This window comes from Corythoichthys intestinalis, chromosome 14 (genome assembly GCF_030265065.1).
Source record: "Corythoichthys intestinalis isolate RoL2023-P3 chromosome 14, ASM3026506v1, whole genome shotgun sequence".
In the NCBI taxonomy this organism is placed as follows: Eukaryota; Metazoa; Chordata; class Actinopteri; order Syngnathiformes; family Syngnathidae; genus Corythoichthys; species Corythoichthys intestinalis.
Genome location: NC_080408.1, coordinates 28800401 through 28819609, shown reverse-complemented (window position 1 = coordinate 28819609; position 19209 = coordinate 28800401). Strand labels below are relative to the sequence as shown.

The following is a 19209-nucleotide window of genomic DNA, read 5'->3' as shown; positions in this document are numbered from 1 at the left end:
GTGAGGTTGTCATCGGACTGCATCCACAGTTCTGAGTTTTGTTTCTCCTTGTTTTAATACCTTCCATTTAGAAAATATTACCATCACCAGTGGTGTTGTAATTACACTGATACTGTCGCAAATTTGACTAAGGAAGAAAAATGAAAACAGGAAGTATGTTTTATCATGTCTACCGAAATCAACAACTGGAGGTTCATTTTATTATGTATGTCGTTGTGCAAGATTAGTATATTGATTATTGATATAGAGAAAATGGGATTGTAATGAAAAACACCATAATGGCATAGGCTAACAATCAAATGAAAATCAATAACGCAAACATAAGTGCCGTATTTTTTTGGACTATAAATATCACCGGGATATATTCAATTAAATTTTTGATTTATATAGCCCTATATCACAACAAGGTTGTCTCAGAGGGCTTTGCAGAGTCAATATCATACACAGTCAGATGCAGTAGATGAATTAGATGAAGTTCATGTCCTGGGCATCCCCAATCCTTAGACCCCCATGGCGGCAAGGAAAAACTCCAAAAACCCAATGGGAAAAAAAAAAACCTTAGGGAGAACCACAGCCAGGAGAGATCCACTCCCAGGACGGACAGGCTATAGATGCACCAGGAATGTTGATGGGTATTAGCAGAAGGAGATCCTGGTCGTGGAGATGTAATGGGGTGAGGGACCAAGAGGGGGTCCATCTAGCTATATGAGACGGGGGGGGGGGGGGGGGGGGTGGCAACGAGGACGTCAATCCAGCCAGGGGTCAGGATAGTCAGGCGGCTGCTGTTGGAATATTGGGGGGGGGGGGACACAGGGTGACCAGTGATGAAGAGACTAGTCAATTAGAGACGTATTAGAATTACAAAAGAGAGAGTAAAGACAGGTGGTAGGTAGAGTGAGAAAAAGGGGATAGGACTCAGTGGCTGTACTTCCCCCAGCATTATAGCTTCTAGTGCAGCTTAGTAATTATTATATTTTTGGTACCATGCATGCATTTTGAAACGTGAAAAAAATCAATGGGAGAAATTAGCCGCTACTGCGTAGGCATCATAGTTCGCAATATTTACGTAAAATAAATGCTAACTGCATGTTTTGTTTTTTTTTGCTCTTAACCAAGAATCGAGACTGTTTTACGTCCATATCAAGAAAGAACCTAATTCTTTCTTGATATGGATGTAAAACAGTCCGGAAAAGCTCTGTTTACTTAAGGCGGCCGCGAGCTACATTTACTAACAGACTAGCATTGTACTTGGACATATTTACATAAAATGAATGCTAACTTCACGTTTTTTGCTCTTAACCAAGAATCGAGACTGTTTTACATCCATCCATTTATTTACAAGAATTCTGTGATTGCACTCTGTCAGCTTTGACGGCCTCGCCAACAATGCAGGCCCCCTATTTATCGGCCCCGCGCCCCGTCAATACATTATGAAGTCTATGGTAGAGGACATGCCAAGAGCTTTGTTCTCGTGTCTGTCAGTGTGAACCCCCCTAAAACTTAATATAAGTCGCACCTGAGTATAAGACGCAGGCCCAGCCAACATGAAAAACTGTGCAATTTTTACAGTTTCTAAATGACGACTTAAACTGTTGCACAAACTTGTACATAGTCTGAAAATGTCAAAATGTCAACCACTCTATGTTGGAATCTTTTGTTAAAAGAAAGTGTACTGTGTGTTTGCGTGTTTCCAGGCACGCTCCAGATCCGTTACAGACTGGGAGGACTACCAGAACCTTTCACTATAGATATTGACCATCGTAACATGGCCAACGGACAGCCTCACACTGTTAACATAACCCGACACTCACGGAAGATACGATTACAGGTCAGCGTACAACTTTATTTGACCTCCTGCAATGTCCCCACTATTTGAAAGTTCATTCTGTCTTGATTGAAAGTTGTTATTTATTTATTTGAATTGAGTCTTCTGAAGAGGTGGGTAGAGTAGGCAAACATTTTACTCTAGTAAGAGTAGCGTTACTTTAAAATAATATTACAAAAGTAAAAGTAGCCATCCAAAATATATACTCAAGCACAAGCAAAAAAGTAAATGGTGAAAAGAATACTCAAGTAATGAGTAACATTGTAAGTAACTGCTTAAATTTTGTTAGATTTTTTTTTTAAACAATGGTATTTTTTTCTCTACGCAGAATTATCTATATGAACTATTGTTATAATGATACTGTACAATAACGGATTACAAAACCACATTAAACCAAAGAAATACAAAATAAATAAATAAATAAATCACTTACTTCCGGCGAGACAGAAAAAAAATGACGGAAATGAAGCATTATTTGTCCAAAGAGCATGAGGTCACTCTAGTGGAGAAAATAGTTCCTTGTTTGAATAGTAAATAGTTCTTTTGTAGTTACTATTCTTTAATCAAAAGGATCATATCTCCGGTTTTCCGTGGTCAATCGGTGCAAAATAAAAACTGGGAGAGAGGTTAAAATCCACGCTTTCGAGTCATGTTGAGGGCAGCCCCCTATGTCGAATACTCAATTTTTTACGGTGCTTTAAGACGCCACGTGATTGAACAGGCTAGCGTGATCATAGAACAGCAAGCTTGCGTCTGATTGGTATAATGGAGTCATGTGATAATTGTTGCGGCATCTCATTGCGTACCGCACGAATGCTATTTTTAGACCGTGACATCGCATCATAAAGCGGAAGTGGGACATTATACACACGCCCTTGCATACAAACCATTATATTTCTGCTATTTTTCTCTGGTAATCTTTCAAAAACGAACATGCCGATCAAACATTGCTGATATGGAACTTGTAGAAACGACCCTAGACATTACGACATATGAAGGATGTTTTCTCAATACGTTTCCCGAAACCAAAAACTCGGAGGAAAAAATGTAAAGAATGGATCAACCTACGCGGACGTTTAACGCAAGGTGAAGCCATTCACATTTCAAATAGAGTAAACATTCTTTTGGGGTTGCATGGTCCTTCAGAGGACAAAGAGGTAAGTCATTTTGATATTTTTTACTTATTTTTTAGTGTGCCGTTTTGCCGTGCTGCTTCTGTCTGACAATGAATGACCTGCAAAGAAGTAAAATGGTATCTGACTGCCACTGTTACCTTTTCTGTTGTTAAAAAACAACTTGAATTAGGGGGAAGTGTAAATAAATTATAGAATTAAGATTTGTTATTAATTAAAAAATTAAAAGTGTTCGTTGGCTGTCAACAAATAGCATTTGCGATCGCTACAGAAAAATAGCAATGTAAATTGCCCAAAAGAACGGTCAGAGACATAAGACAACCAGAGGATATAATATATAAGATAGACAGGGCATATGGTGGTAAAAAAGCTAAGGCTAAGCTTAGGTCGGCTCGTTTCATTTTCCTTCTTTTTCAGCCCTCGACACTCAAGACCAGGAACATCATTTTCGGATAGAATTGGTAGGTTTATTAGCACTGTAAACATCTCTTTCCTACACTATTTCCATTCATTTACTATTGGGAACAAACGGGAGCTTGTCTCCCCCTTAGCAAAAGTTGCAAACGTCATGAATATTAATGAGCGGAAGTGATGTGTAACGTGCGATACGCCATTGTTACAGCAATTCTTAGCATCGCTGGCAAAAATGAATAAATCTACAGTTTAGAATTAAGAGGAAAATTGTATCGACTGTTGTGCAGCCCAAAGTAGCGGAGTAAGAGTAGCGTTTTTTTCTTCACAAATCTACTCAAGTAAAAGAAAATAGTATGGCTTTGTAAAAATACTCTGAGAAGTACATTTTTCTCCAAAGGTTACTCAAGTAAACGTAACGAAGTACATGTAATGAGTTACTAGTTACTACCCACCTCTGGTCTTTTGTATCATATTTCTTTTGTTGGCCATAGCCAATCAAATTGCATTACTAGTACATGGCAATTTTCATCATACCTGCTCCTTCCTCGCACTTTTCATATTTTCCAGCTGGACCACTACCCAGTATCCACTTACATATTGCCTGAGGCATCAGATACAGAATTCAACTTGATCAAAAGTCTGTTTCTGGGAAAAGTTTTTGGTAAGCACATACTATACATCGATCAATACCATTGTGTGTGTTGGTCTTGCTCAGTCAAGAGGCTGCCTTTTTATTTATGTTTTGTGTGCCTGGACTGAAATGTGACTAAGAGTGCATTTTAGGTTTTGTTATAAAGACTTTTTCCACTGAAATGACACGACTAAAGTTGAATGTTGCGATGACTGAGGCAAAAACATTATAAGCAAGCACTCTGTCCAGTTTAGCAATGAGGATGCTCGTTTTCACTGAACAGCTTTTACAGTATTTTTTATTGACTTCAGAAGGAGTAATTCTCCTCATCCTTTGACTTAAAATTTCTCTTCTTGTTTTCCTTTCGGCTTTTCCCTACAGGGGTCACCACAGCGAATCGTTTTTCTCCATCTACACTGCAAATTCAGAATGTCTTAATAAGATTATTTTTGTTAAATTTAGTCAAATAGTTTTCTCCTTCTTGTTTTGAGTGTGAAAGACTAGTTAACAGATTAATATGTAAGACTATTCCACTTACTTTAAGTAAAATTACTATTTGTTCTTAATTAGCCCATACTGTACGTCTAAAAGTTGATCATTTTTCACCTAAATTAAGAAAAATTTGCTTTCCAATTAATACAACAATATATTGTGAATTCTTGAAATTAAGAAAATTTTTGACATTTCAAAGCTTTTTTAAGATTATAGTAATTTATTGCTTAAAATAAGTCAGTCAAACTTTTTCAAATTTTTCTTATTTCAAGAAATTTAAGTGAGTAAAATTTACGTGAAGCACTTGCAGATTTGTTCACTTATTTCTAGTGGATTTACACTGAAAACAAGGGAATTTACCGTAATTTCCCAAATATCCCGTGTATAACGCGCACCCCAAATTTACTTGTAAAATCTAGGGGAAATTATTGTACCCGTGTATAACGCGCACTGTAATTTTAGCACCAATACATAGAAGAATACAAGAAAACAGAGCTTGTGTACAGATAGAGAAATGTCATTTTACTGACTGGCGAAACAGCACAAGCATAGCACATTGGTAGTTCAAAACATTACCGTAAACTGACAATATGTACGGTAACAGTATGATTTGACAACTTCTCCAACTTAACAGAATCCAGGAGAAAACAAAACAGATATGACTTTTCTTTTAAAGGGTGTTGTATAACTTGCTCGTTTTATCATGGTGAATAAATGTTTCTTCCATGGATTGATACGGTAAAATAAAAGTGAGGACTGAAGTCAGAAATCGGAAAGAGCGCATCGCTGTAGACTGTAGCAATAGGAACTATTGTTATTTGGGTTTGAGTTTCCCGAGGGACAGATATAGTTGACGGACACAGGAAGTCTGTGTTGTGTTACGTTTGTTATGGTCCGAGTGGCCGAGTTGCAATAAACGTTTACTCAAATGAGTTCAAGAAACTAAATTCTTTGCTTTGTGAAGAGTGAAAAAAGCAGAATTTAACACAGACGAAATCATTCAACCAATCAGAGTGAAGTATTACCGAAACAAAATGGTGACGTCTAGGGTTGTTCCGATCATGTTTTTTTGCTCCCGATCCAATCCCGATCGTTTTGAGTATCTGCCGATCCCGATATTTCCCGATCCGATTGCTTTTTTTTTTGCTCCCGATTGAATTCCAATAATTCCCGATAATTTTTCCCGATCATATACATTTTGGCAATGCATTAAGAAAAAAATGAATAAAACTCGGACGAATATAAACATTCAACATACAGTACATTAGTACTGTATTTGTTTATTATGACAATAAATCCTCAAGATGGCATTTACATTATTAACATTCTTTCTGTGAGAGGGATCCACGGATAGAAAGACTTGTGACTTTGTATATTGTGACTAAATATTGCCATCTAGTGTATTTGTTGAGCTTTCAGTAAATGATACTGTAGCCATGCCCAAATGCATGATGGGAAGTGGAACCATGACTGTGCATAGTGCTACCAGTTGATATATCTTCTCTGCGTTGGAAAATAACATAAGGTGTCAAGAAAAAGATCAATTGCTACCTTGCTTCCCATGATATTTCTAAACATAGGGAGAGGGATTGTAAGGCTTTAGCCAATTAAAAAAAGGCTCCAAAGGCTGCCAAAATTCACTCTACTCATTTTACGCTGCCTTTTATCTCTCTATATAGGTAAAACGGCGCCATTACAGATTGAGCCCGACAATGCGTGAGTGGGTCGTGCAGTGCATGCATTAATTGCGTTAAATATATTAACGTGATACATTTTTTAAAAAATTAATTACCGCCGTTATCAGGATAAATTTGATAACCCTACCTTAAGCCTAATCTAAAGACTCTGGATGAGTGTAACATATTATGTCTGTAACGTTAAATACAATTAGAAAACAATTTAATTAAAAAGTATATATGTATTAAAAAAAGGCATGGCCGATATTTTTTTGGCCGATTCTGATACTTTGAAAATGACGTGATCGGACATCTCTAGTGACGTCATGTACCGTAATGGTCGACAATGGATCCCCATGATTTTACAAGTGGATTTTGGGAAAAAAAGTGCGTTATATTCGGGAAATGACAGTAACTAATTTTGAGCAGGTGTGTTTTTGCAGTGTAACCCTGTGCTCTGCATCTTCTGCTCTCACACCAACCGGTTCTTCTTTTCTTCCTGTTTTGTTGTGTAAAATAAAAGCACTTTGTGCTGCAGATGTCTGCCATCTTTTGGTGTTAACTAGTAACTACATGAGGCATCATATTAGCAGCTCTGGCATGTTGCTGAGTTGTCGCAATTTTACGACTTTCGTTCTAAAGGGTTGAAAGGAGAATTTGATTTTATATTTACGTATTAATGTTCAGTACTGGGCTAATTTTTGCATTGGTTTTTGTTGGGCTTGTAGAAACAGGACAAATTGATCCCATCTTGATTGAGCGCTACAACACGCCAGGATTCGTGGGATGCCTGTCAAGAGTTCAGCTGAACAGCTTGGCACCACTCAAAGCTGCCCTGCGCTCTAGCCAGTCTGCTCCCGTCAGCACCCATGGGATTCTGGTCCCGTCCAATTGCGGAGCCTCCCCTCTGACCATCTCCCCCCTGGCGGCAAACGACCCCTGGCACCTAGAAACCGGTAGGGACACGGGCCTGCACGCGAAACATTGACGAGGACACAAAGAATGGTGGCTGTGTAATTGACTTCCAATACTTCCGTTTTCACTTTACCCACAGCTGGAGCTGTTTTCCCTTTCAGTGAGGAATCGGCCAGCAGTAAGGGCGTCAATCGCAACTCTGCTTTCATTGGAGGTAAATTTTGTAAGAAGAGCGTTATGTCGGATTTGCACTTCAATTATTCATCAAACAACCTCAGGGTTTAGGTAATCAGCCAATTACGAGGCTAGTTCTTTGTCTTCATCCAGGTTGCTACAGATCTGTATAGGGTTGTTCCGATCATGTTTTTTTGCTCCCGATCCGATCCCGATCGTTTTAGTTTGAGTATCTGCCGATCCCGATATTTCCCGATCCGATTGCTTTTTTTTTTGCTCCCGATTCAATTCCAATCATTCCCGATAATTTTTCCCGATCGTATACATTTTGGCAATGCATTAAGAAAAAAATGAATAAAACTCGGACGAATATATACATTCAACATACAGTACATAAGTACTGTATTTGTTTATTATGACAATAAATCCTCAAGATGGCATTTACATTATTAACATTCTTTCTGTGAGAGGGATCCACGGAAAGAAAGACTTGTAATTCTTAAAGGATAAATGTGACTTTGTATATTATGACTAAATATTGCCATCTAGTGTATTTGTTGAGCTTTCAGTAAATGATACTGCAGCCATTTAACTGCTGCCCAAATGCATGATGGGAAGTGCAACCATGACTGTGCGTAGGGGCACCAATTGATATATCTTCTCTGCGTTGGGAAAGAACATAGGTTGTTAAGAAAATGATCAACTACTACCTATCTCCCCCACATTGCCTCCCACGTTGTTTTTAATTGCTGAGAGAGTTATTGTAAGACTTTAGCCACATTAAAAATGGCTCCAAAGGCTGTCAAAATTCTCTCTACTCATTATACGCTGCCTTTTAGCGCTATCTATAGGTAAAACGGCGCCTTTATAGATTGAAATGTGACGCATGCGTTAATTATTTAACGTGATTAATTTTAAAAAAATTAATTACCGCCGTTAACAGTATAAATTTGATAGCCCTACTTTAAGCCAAAACTACTCTGGATGAGTGTAAGACATTTTTTCTGTAACGTTAAATACAATTAGAAAACGATTTAAATAAAAAAAAAAAAGTATATTAAAAAAAGGCATGTCTGATATTTTTTTGCCAATTCCGATACTTTGAAAATGACGTGATCGGGACATCTTTAGCTGTAGGCTATATCAACTCAGGTTGCTACCACTTTCACGGTCAGAATTAACGATATCTTCTATTAATAGAGCAAAAGAAATGTTCTGAATGTGAGATGAGTTATGACAAATTGAGAAAAAAATAAGGATATGCACCTCAGATGCCTTTGATCAATGGAGGCAAAGTTGCCAGCCAGCGGCTCTTTCCACTATTTTTACCCACTTTGAGAGCACCCAAAGGGGCCACATATTCATTAAATTATCATTATTTATTATTTGCTTTTTATACAGTCATTTATTAAGAAATGTTCACCTAAAAAACGAAAAATAACATTGTTTTATTCATTAAACTAAATATTTCAACAAAAATGCATATTCTGAGGAAACTATCAACTATCACCTTACAGTGAGTGTTACCCCTTTTGGCAAAAATAACTTCATTGAGACGCTTTTTGTAGCCATCTACCAGTCTTTACCATCGATCTGAAGAAAGTTTGCCCCACTCCTCAATGCAGAAAACTTTCAACAGTGAGATGTTTGAGGGGTTTCTTGCATGCACAGCCCGTTTCAAGTCATCTTTTCAGCCAGTCTTTGGTGGATTTACTTGTATGTTTTGGGTCATTGTCATGTTGCAGGGTCCAGTTTCGCTTCAGCTTTAATATTTTCCCAGATGATCTCACATATTCCTCAAGTATTCTGCGATGAGGAGTGGGGTAAACGTTCCTCAGACTGATGTCAAAGACTGGGAGATGGCTATAAAAAGCATCTCACTGAAGCTAGTTCAGCCAAAAGGGGTAACACTAGCTATTAGGTGGTAGGGTGTTCTAACTTTTTCCTCAGTTAGAATATGCATTTTTATTTGGTTTAATGAGCAAAACAATGTTGATTTTTGTTATTGACCTGCAATTAAATCATTTTCTTTTCCATTGATAAAGGAAAAACAAGGTCAGACATTGATATGTGATCATTTCCTAATAAAGGACTGAATAAAAAAACTGAATATTTAATGGGGTGTCCTAATTTTTTCACATGACTGTATATATGGCGGAAAACACTCAGGTGACTTGAAGTTCCGCTCTGAGACCCCCAACTTGACCAAATTTCAAAATGGTCCTATACAGTATGCATGTGTGATACATCATTGGAAAGCTTAAAATCTCTATTTTCTGTGGGAAGAACATTTTTGGACAGGAGGTGTTTTCCGAAATTTCCAGGTTCGCGGTGAATCAGTAACAGGCACACTTTTGCTCAAAAGACGATGTTTATTGATTAGAAAATGCAGAATAAATGAGATTTATTGATTACAATCCCACAAGAGCAAGCAACAAGTATCAAAAACAAGCAAAAACAATGGTAAAGTGACGCTAGATTTGAGTTTGTCAATCCCAGAATCCCCGCGTTATCGTTACAGCACAACTAGTTGTCCCTTAGCAATGAAAATCGCTTACCGTGACAAATGAGTGGGAAGCCAGCAACACTCCAGTAAAGCGGCAAAAGGACAAAGCTGGGCGATCCGTACGCTTAATCCACCAGCGGACTTCACGGGTCGCCCGGAAACGTCCGCTTTTGTAAGGACGCAACCCTCGGAGGCGGAGAGGCCAACTTCCGCCTCTGAGCGGCGCGGCCCCGTCCAATGACAAACATTAAAGCTACTTTTGGTTCAGCCCCCTTGAAGAAGGACTTTTCATATGGGACAAATGAGGTGTGCTGCAACAGATGTAAATATTATGGGTGCAAAACAAGTTATCTCGTGAGATTCCCTTCTAGCTATGGGATACTATGGTGCAAAACAAGTTATCTCGTGAGATTCCCTACTCAAGCGCGTCTCCTAACTATGGGAACAAGGTGAAAAACAATAGAAGTTGTTCACAGACATAAAAACAATAATTATAATAATATAATAATAATAAGCATTATGTAATATTTTCCCCCATCAGGAGGGCATTAAAAAAAATTTTTTTTTAATTGTAACCAGCAAAACCCTAACTGGAGGCGAGAGCACGCGAGAGCAGAATTAAAGACACAATGATTTTAACGACATATTATCGTGTACTTACCTTGTTTCGATCCAAAAACTCCACGTAGCATGTAACATCGAGTGTCAAGACACAGATGTGAATGGCCACAGCTGGATTTTGGGGGGGATTTTATTTGCCTGGTACACCAGACTCACCGCTGTTCTAGCTATTGAGTCTGGCCACCATTCAGCGGATAAAATTTCCAGGGCGGAGCAAGCCACAGCAAACAGACAGCGGAGTGGACCAATCAGCGACGGGCAGACGAGGGCAGGACGAGGGACTTGCGCGCGGAAGTAAACATACGAGGAGAGCGGAGTTTATTCAACATGGCTAGCGCGAGACAGACTGTTGTCAATGACTCGTGTCGATGTGTTTTTGGTAATTTAAAACTTATTTTACCGTGGATTGGAACATATTCTCGGCTCTCCTGTTCACCATCTGTGTTGTTGTGGAGACGACTTTCGGCGCGCAAGAGTGACGTTGCTCGTTCAGAACACGTCACGCAAATAAACGAATCGGATTTGTCAATTGATTTTGTACCAGTGTAACGGGTACACAGAAAGTGTATCCGTTGTAGCACGTGGAAACCTCCCCGCCGATTCCTTCATGTAAGGTCGCTAACGGCTGCGCCGTTGGCTCGAGCTTTATTGGCGCAGTGGTTACCGAGCTTGCCTGCCGACTAGAATTGTCGCGGCGCGCGGGTTCGCGTCCCAGCCTAGTCAGAGGTGGGAGCGGAACGCGGGGCGGCACAGAACAGACTCGGGTTACACCTGCTCGAGATGCCGTTAATGGGCTGGTTCCCAGACTTTTCTCTCAGTGTTTGAAAAATACAGGGAGAACAGTCTGGCCGTGCCAGGCAAGGATTTTATGGGTGAAACATGGTAATATAACAAGGGTCGTGATGCAAAAATCGCAGACATCAAGGAGTGGTCGAGATGTTCTTTTTCATATATTCAGCCGGGAGTTGAAAGTCCGTGTTGCCCAACGACAGCCCCAAAACATCACTGCTCTAGAGGAGATCTGCATGGAGGAATGGGCCAAAATACCAGCAACAGTGTGTGAAAAGTTTGTGATGTTACAGAAAATGTTTGGCCTCCGTTATTACCAAGAAAGGGTACATAACAAAGTATTGAGATGAAGTCTTGGTATAGACCAAATACTTATTTTCCACCATGATTTGCAAATAAATTCTTTAAAAATCAAACAATGTGATTTTGTTTAGTTTTTTCCAAATTCTGTGTCTCATGGTTGAGGTTTACCCATGTTGACAATTACAGGCCTCTCTAATATTTTCAAGTGGGAGAACTGGCACATTTAGTGGTTGACTAAATACTTATTTACCCCACTGTTCTTAAATATCTGCAGAAATGCGAGGGGTGTACTCACTTTTGTGATACACTGTATATCCAACCCAGAATTTATCGTGACGTTGACGTTTTAATTTGTTGTGGTTCCAGGCATCATCGCCGTGGTCATCTTCACAGTTTTGTGCATCATGGTGTTCGTCATCCGCCACATGTTCCGACACAAAGGCTCTTACCACACCAATGAAGCCAAGGGTGCCGAGTCGGCAGACTGCGCCGATGCGGCCATCATCGTCAATGACCCCGCCTTCACTGAAACCATCGAAGAGAGCAAAAAGGAGTGGTTTATCTAAACTCTCCGTCAAACTTAATGGACTCAAGGCTGTAGGTAGTTTTTAAGCATAGTGAGAAATAGTGGAACCTGGAGGACTTGTTTGAGGGCGTTTGTATGAAAAGTTTATGGACATCAGCACATCCTGTACACATCACAATGAAGGGGGGGAGGGGGTGCAAAGCCTTGGTCAAACACGTGTGTAATTAGGAGGCAGTTCATTTACTGTACTAAATGCCATGGCTGGACGTAAGAATGATGAGATTTTTATGGTTAATATCTTTATTTATTCATATTTAAGTTATATTTCATATTGTACTTTATTCAGTGGTTTTCTTGAAATAAGAGCAGTTAGGGAAAGTTGACAGCGGTATCAAAAATCATGTACTGTAAGCTGCTGCTTTGTGCCAACTAATAGTATAGTAACACTGCACATTCATAGCATTTTTTAATTTGTCGTATTCATGCTTCTTTTATATTTAAGAGAGATACCTTAGCACGCATGTATAAAGGAAATGTGTCTCTTATATGAATAAACTGCACTGATTTTATTTACCTTACTTTTATGGCTGCAGAAATCAGGTGCAGATATCACTCGAATCCAACTCCTCACTTTTAGACTAAGCTCACATTTAGTTCAGTTAGAATGAAAACCAAATTTGAATGTTTTAAGGACAAAAAGTCATTTAATTGGTGTAGAACTCATACACAGTGATTAACAACTTGTCGTCAGCACTGAATGGGGCCCTTTGTTGAAATCTGTTTACTTTTGTGAAGGCTGGCATTTCTGGTTGAGAATGTTGCTTCAATACAAATGATGGCTTACATCCTGACATTTGATTGTATCCCATTTGTTTGCATTACAATGTAATGGCATGACATTTTCTTCATGTTCTATGTGTAAAGCTTTGCCTGATTGTTTCATAGCATATTCTCTATTGCCTCAGTGCATTCTTTCAAAATGCATATGGACACTGAAACATTGAAACTTATTTTGAGTTTATGCAATCTCGAAGATGGGACGCTGGTTACATTAGGGAACAGACACTGCAGGTTTTTTTGTTTTTTGTTTTTTTAGGTAAATGGGCATTTTTTGTTTAAAATATATAAATGAGCAAGGCCACTGTTCAAGTACATGTATTAATTTCATTTCATTCCAGTAAGGAAAAGTCATAGACTTCATAACATATTGATGGGACATGGGGCGGGGGGCCGATTCATAGGGGGCCTATCTCCGTCAAGGCTGACTGAGTGGAAACACAAAGAGCTTTTTACGTTGAAAATTCTTGTAAATAAATACGTAAATCCCTGAATTCTTTTTAGATTTGGACGTAAAACTGTCTCGATTCTTGGTTAAAAGCAAAAAAAAAACCAGGCAGTTTGCATTTATTTTACGTAAATACGTCGAATGTACTGCTTGTCTTTAAGCCATTGTGGCGCAGCCTTATCACCACAAAGAGCTTATGACGTTGAAAATTCTTGTGAATAAATGCGTAAATCCCTGAATTCTTTATAGCTATGGACGTAAAACATTCTGGATTCATGCTTAAAAGCAAAAAAAAAAAAAAAAAACGGGCATTTAGCATTTATTTTACGTAAGTATGTCGAATGTGCTGCTAGTCTAATCGCCTAATCACTACAAAGAGCTTTTTACGTTGAAAATTCTTGTGAATGAATGCTTAAATCCTTGAGTTCTTTATATATATATATATATATATATATATATATATATATATATGAACGTCAAATAGTCTCGATTCATGGTTAAAAGCAAAAAAACAGGCAGTTAGCATTTATTTTATGTACATATTGCGAATTATAACGCCAATGCTGTAGCGGCTAATTTCTCCTATTGATTTTGTCACGATGTTTCAAAATGTATGCATGGTACGAAAAATACAATAATTACCTTGAATCTTCAAACAAATCACACCTGAGACGATTCTTCCCCGTTTGTATGCGGTACAGCTTTTGTACTTTTTCAACCTAACTCCGGCGTAGGATCACTGCATGTGCTTGAGAATTACTGCGACCAACTTCGACCGACCGAAGAGGATTGTGGGACGGCCCCCTATCTGAAGGCGTGGCGCAGTGTCTGGGGAATGTGTCCCGTCAATATCATTATGAAGTATATGGAAAAGTAGCGTACGTGAACTCTTTGGAAATCTGTTTGCTTCATATATTGGTCAAAAAAGTGGTCAGATTATCCAAATCAACAGAATGAACAGTTAACGGTCAGTGCTACACAACACATGCAACCAATATCCTTTATTTAACAAAATCAAAACTTTTGGTGATTTGAAAGTGTAGCTCAAAGATTGATTTGGCCAAGACAAATTAAAATACAATCTAAAGAGCCAACAGGAAAAACAAGAACGGCTTTACATGACTACACACAGCAATTACAAGTTTTGAATTTAACTGCATTGAATTATACAGCAGTTATAACGTGTACATTTTAAGTCCTGCTGCACATTTAACAGAAAATGTAAAGGCTTTTTGCCCAGTTCAGATCTTTTAGTACCTACACCCATATGTCCAGAGACCACAGGCTGCTGATTTTTTTTGCTGATGTTTCTATATCTGTGAAGACATACAGTCATGTGAAAAAATTAGGACACCCTATTAAATATTCAGTTCTTTCTTAAGAAATGTTCAAATATCAATGTCTAATCTTGTTTTTCTTTATCTCTGGGGGAAAAAAAGTGATATAACGGCAGGTAAACAACAAAAAATAACATTGTTTTACTCATTAAACCAAATATAAAAAACGCATTCTCTAATCGAGGAAAAAGTTAGGACACCCTACCACCTAATAGCTAGTGTTACACCCTTGGCTGAAATAACTTTAGTGAAACGCTTTTTGTAGCCATCTACCAGTCTTTGACATCGGTCTGAAGAAAGTTTGCCCTACTCCTCAACGCAGAATACTTTCAGTTGTGCATGTACAGCCTGTTTCAAGTCACCCCACAGCATCTCACTGGGATTAAGAACTGGGCTTTGACTCGGCCATTCCACAACTCTCCATTTCTTCCTTTCCAGCCAGTCCTTGCTGAATTTACTGGTATGTTTTGAGTCAATGTCAATGTTGCTGGATCCAGTTTCACTTCAGCTCAATTTTTCCAAAGATGATCTCACATGTTCCTCAAGCACCCTCTGATACATGATATAATTTATTATAGTGAACTGACCAGGTCCTGCTGCAGCAAAGCATCCCCAAACCATGACACTTCCATCTCCATGCTTCACAGTTGGTATGAGGTTATTTTCCTGAAATGCTGTATTGGGTTTACACCAAACATGTCCTCTGTTCTGGTGTCCAAATAAAATTTAGGTTCATCTGTCCAAAGAACATTATTGCAGAAGTCCTTGCTTTTGTCTACATTCACTCTGGCAAACTTCAGCCTGGCCTTCATGTTCTCCTTGGAGAGCAAAGGTTTCCTCCATGCACACCTCCCATGAAAGTTAAACTTGGGAACTCTCTGATTGTAAAGGCATGCACTTTCACAACAACAGAAGCAAGAGCCTGATGGAGGTCACATGATGATATTTTAGAATTTTTGGAGACTTCTTAACATCTTGTGGCCTGCTCTCGGGGTTAATTTGCTTGGACGGCCAGACCTGGGCATGTTGGCTGTTGTTTTGAATGTCTTCTACTTGTAGACTATTTTCCAGACAGTGGAATGGCTGATTTTATATTCTTTTGAGATGTTTTAAAATCCCTTACCAGACTCATAAGCGTCTACAATCTTCTTTCTGAAGGCCTCAGACAGCTCCTTTGATCTCACCATGGTGTTTTCTCTTACTTCAACAGTAAGGGTCAGGGGCACACCAAACTAAATGTGAGGCAAGCCTCCTTCAAAACACTGGGTAATGATGTTCTCATGATGTCATCTGATGTGATACACCTTTGTGTGATTTTAGCCATTTTAAGTGGGATTGAATGTGGAGGTGTTGTAATTTAATCCTCAACAGAAATTGCATTTATTTAAAAATACATTTTACAGAAAGTTTATATATATATATATATATATATATATATATATATATATATATATATATATATATATATATATATATATATATATATACACAAACACACTCACCGGCCACTTTATCAGGTACACCTGTCCAACTGCTCGTTAACACTTAATTTCTAATCAGCCAATCACATGGCGGCAACTCAGTGCATTTAGGCATGGAGACATGGTTTAAGACAATCTCCTGCAGTTCAAACCGAGCATCAGTACGGTGAAGAAAGGTGATTTGAGTGACTTTGAATGTGGCATGGTTGTTGGTGCCAGAAGGGCTGGTCTGAGTATTTCAGAAACTGCTGATCTACTGGGATTTTAACGCACAACCATCTCTAGGGTTTACAGAGAATGGTCCGAAAAAGAAAAAATATCAAGTGAGTGGCAGTTCTGTGGGCGGAAATGCCTTGTTGATGCCAGAGGTCAGGGGAGAATGGCCAGACTGGTTCGAGCTGATAGAAAGGCAACAGTGACTCAAATAACCACCCGTTACAACCAAGGTAGTCAGAAGAGCATCTCTGAGCGCACAGTACGTCGAACTTTGCGGCAGATGGGCTACAGCAGCAGAAGACCATGCCGGGTGCCACTCCTTTCAGCTAAGAACGGGGAAACTGAGGCTACAATTTGCACAAGCTCATCGAAATTGGACAATAGAAGATTGGAAAAACGTTGCCTGGTCTGATGAGTCTCGATTTCTGCTGCGACATTCGGATGGTAGGGTCAGAATTTGGCGCCAACAACATGACAGCATGTATCCATCCTGCCTTTTATCAAAAGTCCAGGCTGGTGGTGGTGGTGTAATGGTGTGGGGAATATTTTCTTGGCACTCTTTGGGCCCCTTGGTACCAATTGAGCATAGTTGGAACGCCACAGGCTACCTGAGTATTGTTGCTGACCATGTCCATCCCTTTATGACAACAATGTACCCAACTTCTGATGGCTACTTTCAGCAGGATAATGCGCCATGTCATAAAGCTGGAATCATCTCAGACTGGTTTGTTGAACATGACAATGAGTTCACTGTACTCAAATGGCCTCCACAGTCACCAGATCTCAATCCAATAGAGCATCTTTGGGATGTGGTGGAACGGGAGATTCGCATCATGGATGTGCAGCCGACAAATCTGCACCTTGTGATGCCATCATGTCAATATGGACCTCACTCTGAGGAATGCTTCCAGCACCCTGTTGAATCTATGCCACGAAGAATTGAGGCAGTTCTGAAGGCAAAAGGGGGTCCAACCAGTTACGAGCATGGTGTACCTAATAAAGTGGCCGGTGAGTGTATATTTTCAGTTTTAGTTGTATTATCTGAATCTCTCAAGATTGAAATTTATATTAAATGTTCATATGACCAAATATCTTCCATAGGGTGTCCTAAATCTTTCACATGACTGCAGATTAATAGTCAACTAAGATACGTTATTAGAAATGTTACCAATCCAAGGACAGAGGGGATAATGGAGCTGAACCCCTTTATAAGCAGTTCCTACTCCTTTGCTAGCAACGAGCTCAAACAGATGGTTACAGACGAAATGGTTAGAGGAGAACAACTATGTGTAAAGCTAACTGAACATGGACAATAGATACAGTGGGGCAAATAAGTATTTAGTCAACCACCAATTGTGCAAGTTCTCCTACTTGAAAAGATTAGAGAGGCCTGTAATTGTCAACATGGGTAAACCTCAACCATGAGAGACAGAATGTGAAAAAAAAAAAAAAAACAGAATCACATTGTTTGATTTTTAAAGAATTTATTTCCAAATTAAAGTGGAAAATAAGTGTTTGGTCACCTACAAACAAGCAAGATTTCTGGCTGTCAAAGAGGTCTAACTTCTTCAAACAAGGTCTAACGAGGCTCCACTCGTTACCTGTATTAATGGCACCTGTTTTAACTCATTATCGGTATAAAAGACACTTGTCCACAACCTCTCCACAACCTCAGTCAGTCACACTCCAAACTCCACTATGGCCAAGACCAAAGAGCTGTCGAAGGAAACCAGAGACAAAATTGTAGACCTGCACCAGGATGGGAAGACTGCAATAATCTGCAATAGGTAAAACGCTTGGTGTAAAGAGAGCACAATTATTAGAAAATGGAAGACATACAAAACCACTGATAATCTCCCTCGATCTGGGGCTCCATGCAAGATCTCACCCTGTGGCGTCAAAATGATAACAAAAACGGTGAGCAAAAATCCCAGAACCACACGGGGGGACCTAGTGAATGACCCACAGAGAGCTGGGTCCACAGTAACAAAGGCTACTATCAGGAACACAATGCGCCGCCAGGGACTAAAATCCTGCACTGCCAGACGTGTCCCCCTGCTGAAGCCAGTACATGCCCAGGCCCGTCTGCGGTTCGCTAGAGAGCATTTGGATGATCCAGAAGAGGACTGGGAGAATGTGTTATGGTCAGATGAAACCAAAATAGAACTTTTTGGTAGAAACACAGGTTCTCGTGTTTGGAGGAGAAAGAATACTGAATTGCATCCCAAGAACACCATACTCACTGTGAAGCATGGTGGTGGAAACATCATGCTTTGGGGCTGTTCTTCTGCAAAGGGACCATGACGACTGATCCGTGTAAAGGAAAGAATGAATGGGGCCATGTATCGAGAGATTTTGAGTGAAAACCTCCTTCCATCAGCAAGGGCATTGAAGATGAGACGTGGCTGGGGCTTTCAGCATGACAATGATCCCAAACACACAGCCAGGGTAACAAAGGAGTGGCTTTGTAAGAAGCATTTCAAGGTCCTCGAGTGGCCTAGCCAGTCTCCAGATCTCAACCCCATAGACAATCTGTGGAGGGAGGTGAAAGTCCTTGTTGCCCAACGACAATCCCAAAACATCACTGCGCTCTAGGAGATCTGCATGGAGGAATGGGCCAAAATACCAGCAACAGTGTGTGAAAAGCTTGTGAAGAGTTACAGAATACGTTTGGCCTCCGTTATTGCCAACAAAGGGTACATAACAAAGTATTGAAATGAACTTTTGGTATTGACCACTTATTTTCCACCATGATTTGCAAATAAATTCTTTAAAAATCAAACAATGTGATTTTCTGTTTTTTTCCCCCCACATTCTGTCTCTCATGGTTGAGGTTTACCCATGTTGACAATTACAGGCCTCTCTAATCTTTTCAAGTGGGAAAA

At 39.5% G+C, this 19209-nt stretch overlaps 1 protein-coding gene across 2 annotated transcripts in view; it reads left to right on the top strand.

Moving 5' to 3' along the window:
• Positions 1-13689, top strand: part of cntnap2b (contactin associated protein 2b) — a 39513-nt gene extending 25824 nt beyond the window's left edge. For both annotated transcript variants that reach the window (XM_057857504.1, XM_057857503.1), the window contains exons 21-25: positions 1695-1828; positions 3940-4033; positions 6900-7127; positions 7226-7300; positions 11846-13689. In XM_057857504.1, the coding sequence (XP_057713487.1) occupies positions 1695-1828; positions 3940-4033; positions 6900-7127; positions 7226-7300; positions 11846-12045 (731 nt within the window). In that variant the 3' untranslated portion in view covers positions 12046-13689. The remainder of the gene's footprint in view (positions 1-1694; positions 1829-3939; positions 4034-6899; positions 7128-7225; positions 7301-11845) is intronic.
• The last annotated feature ends 5520 nt before the right edge of the window (positions 13690-19209 follow it).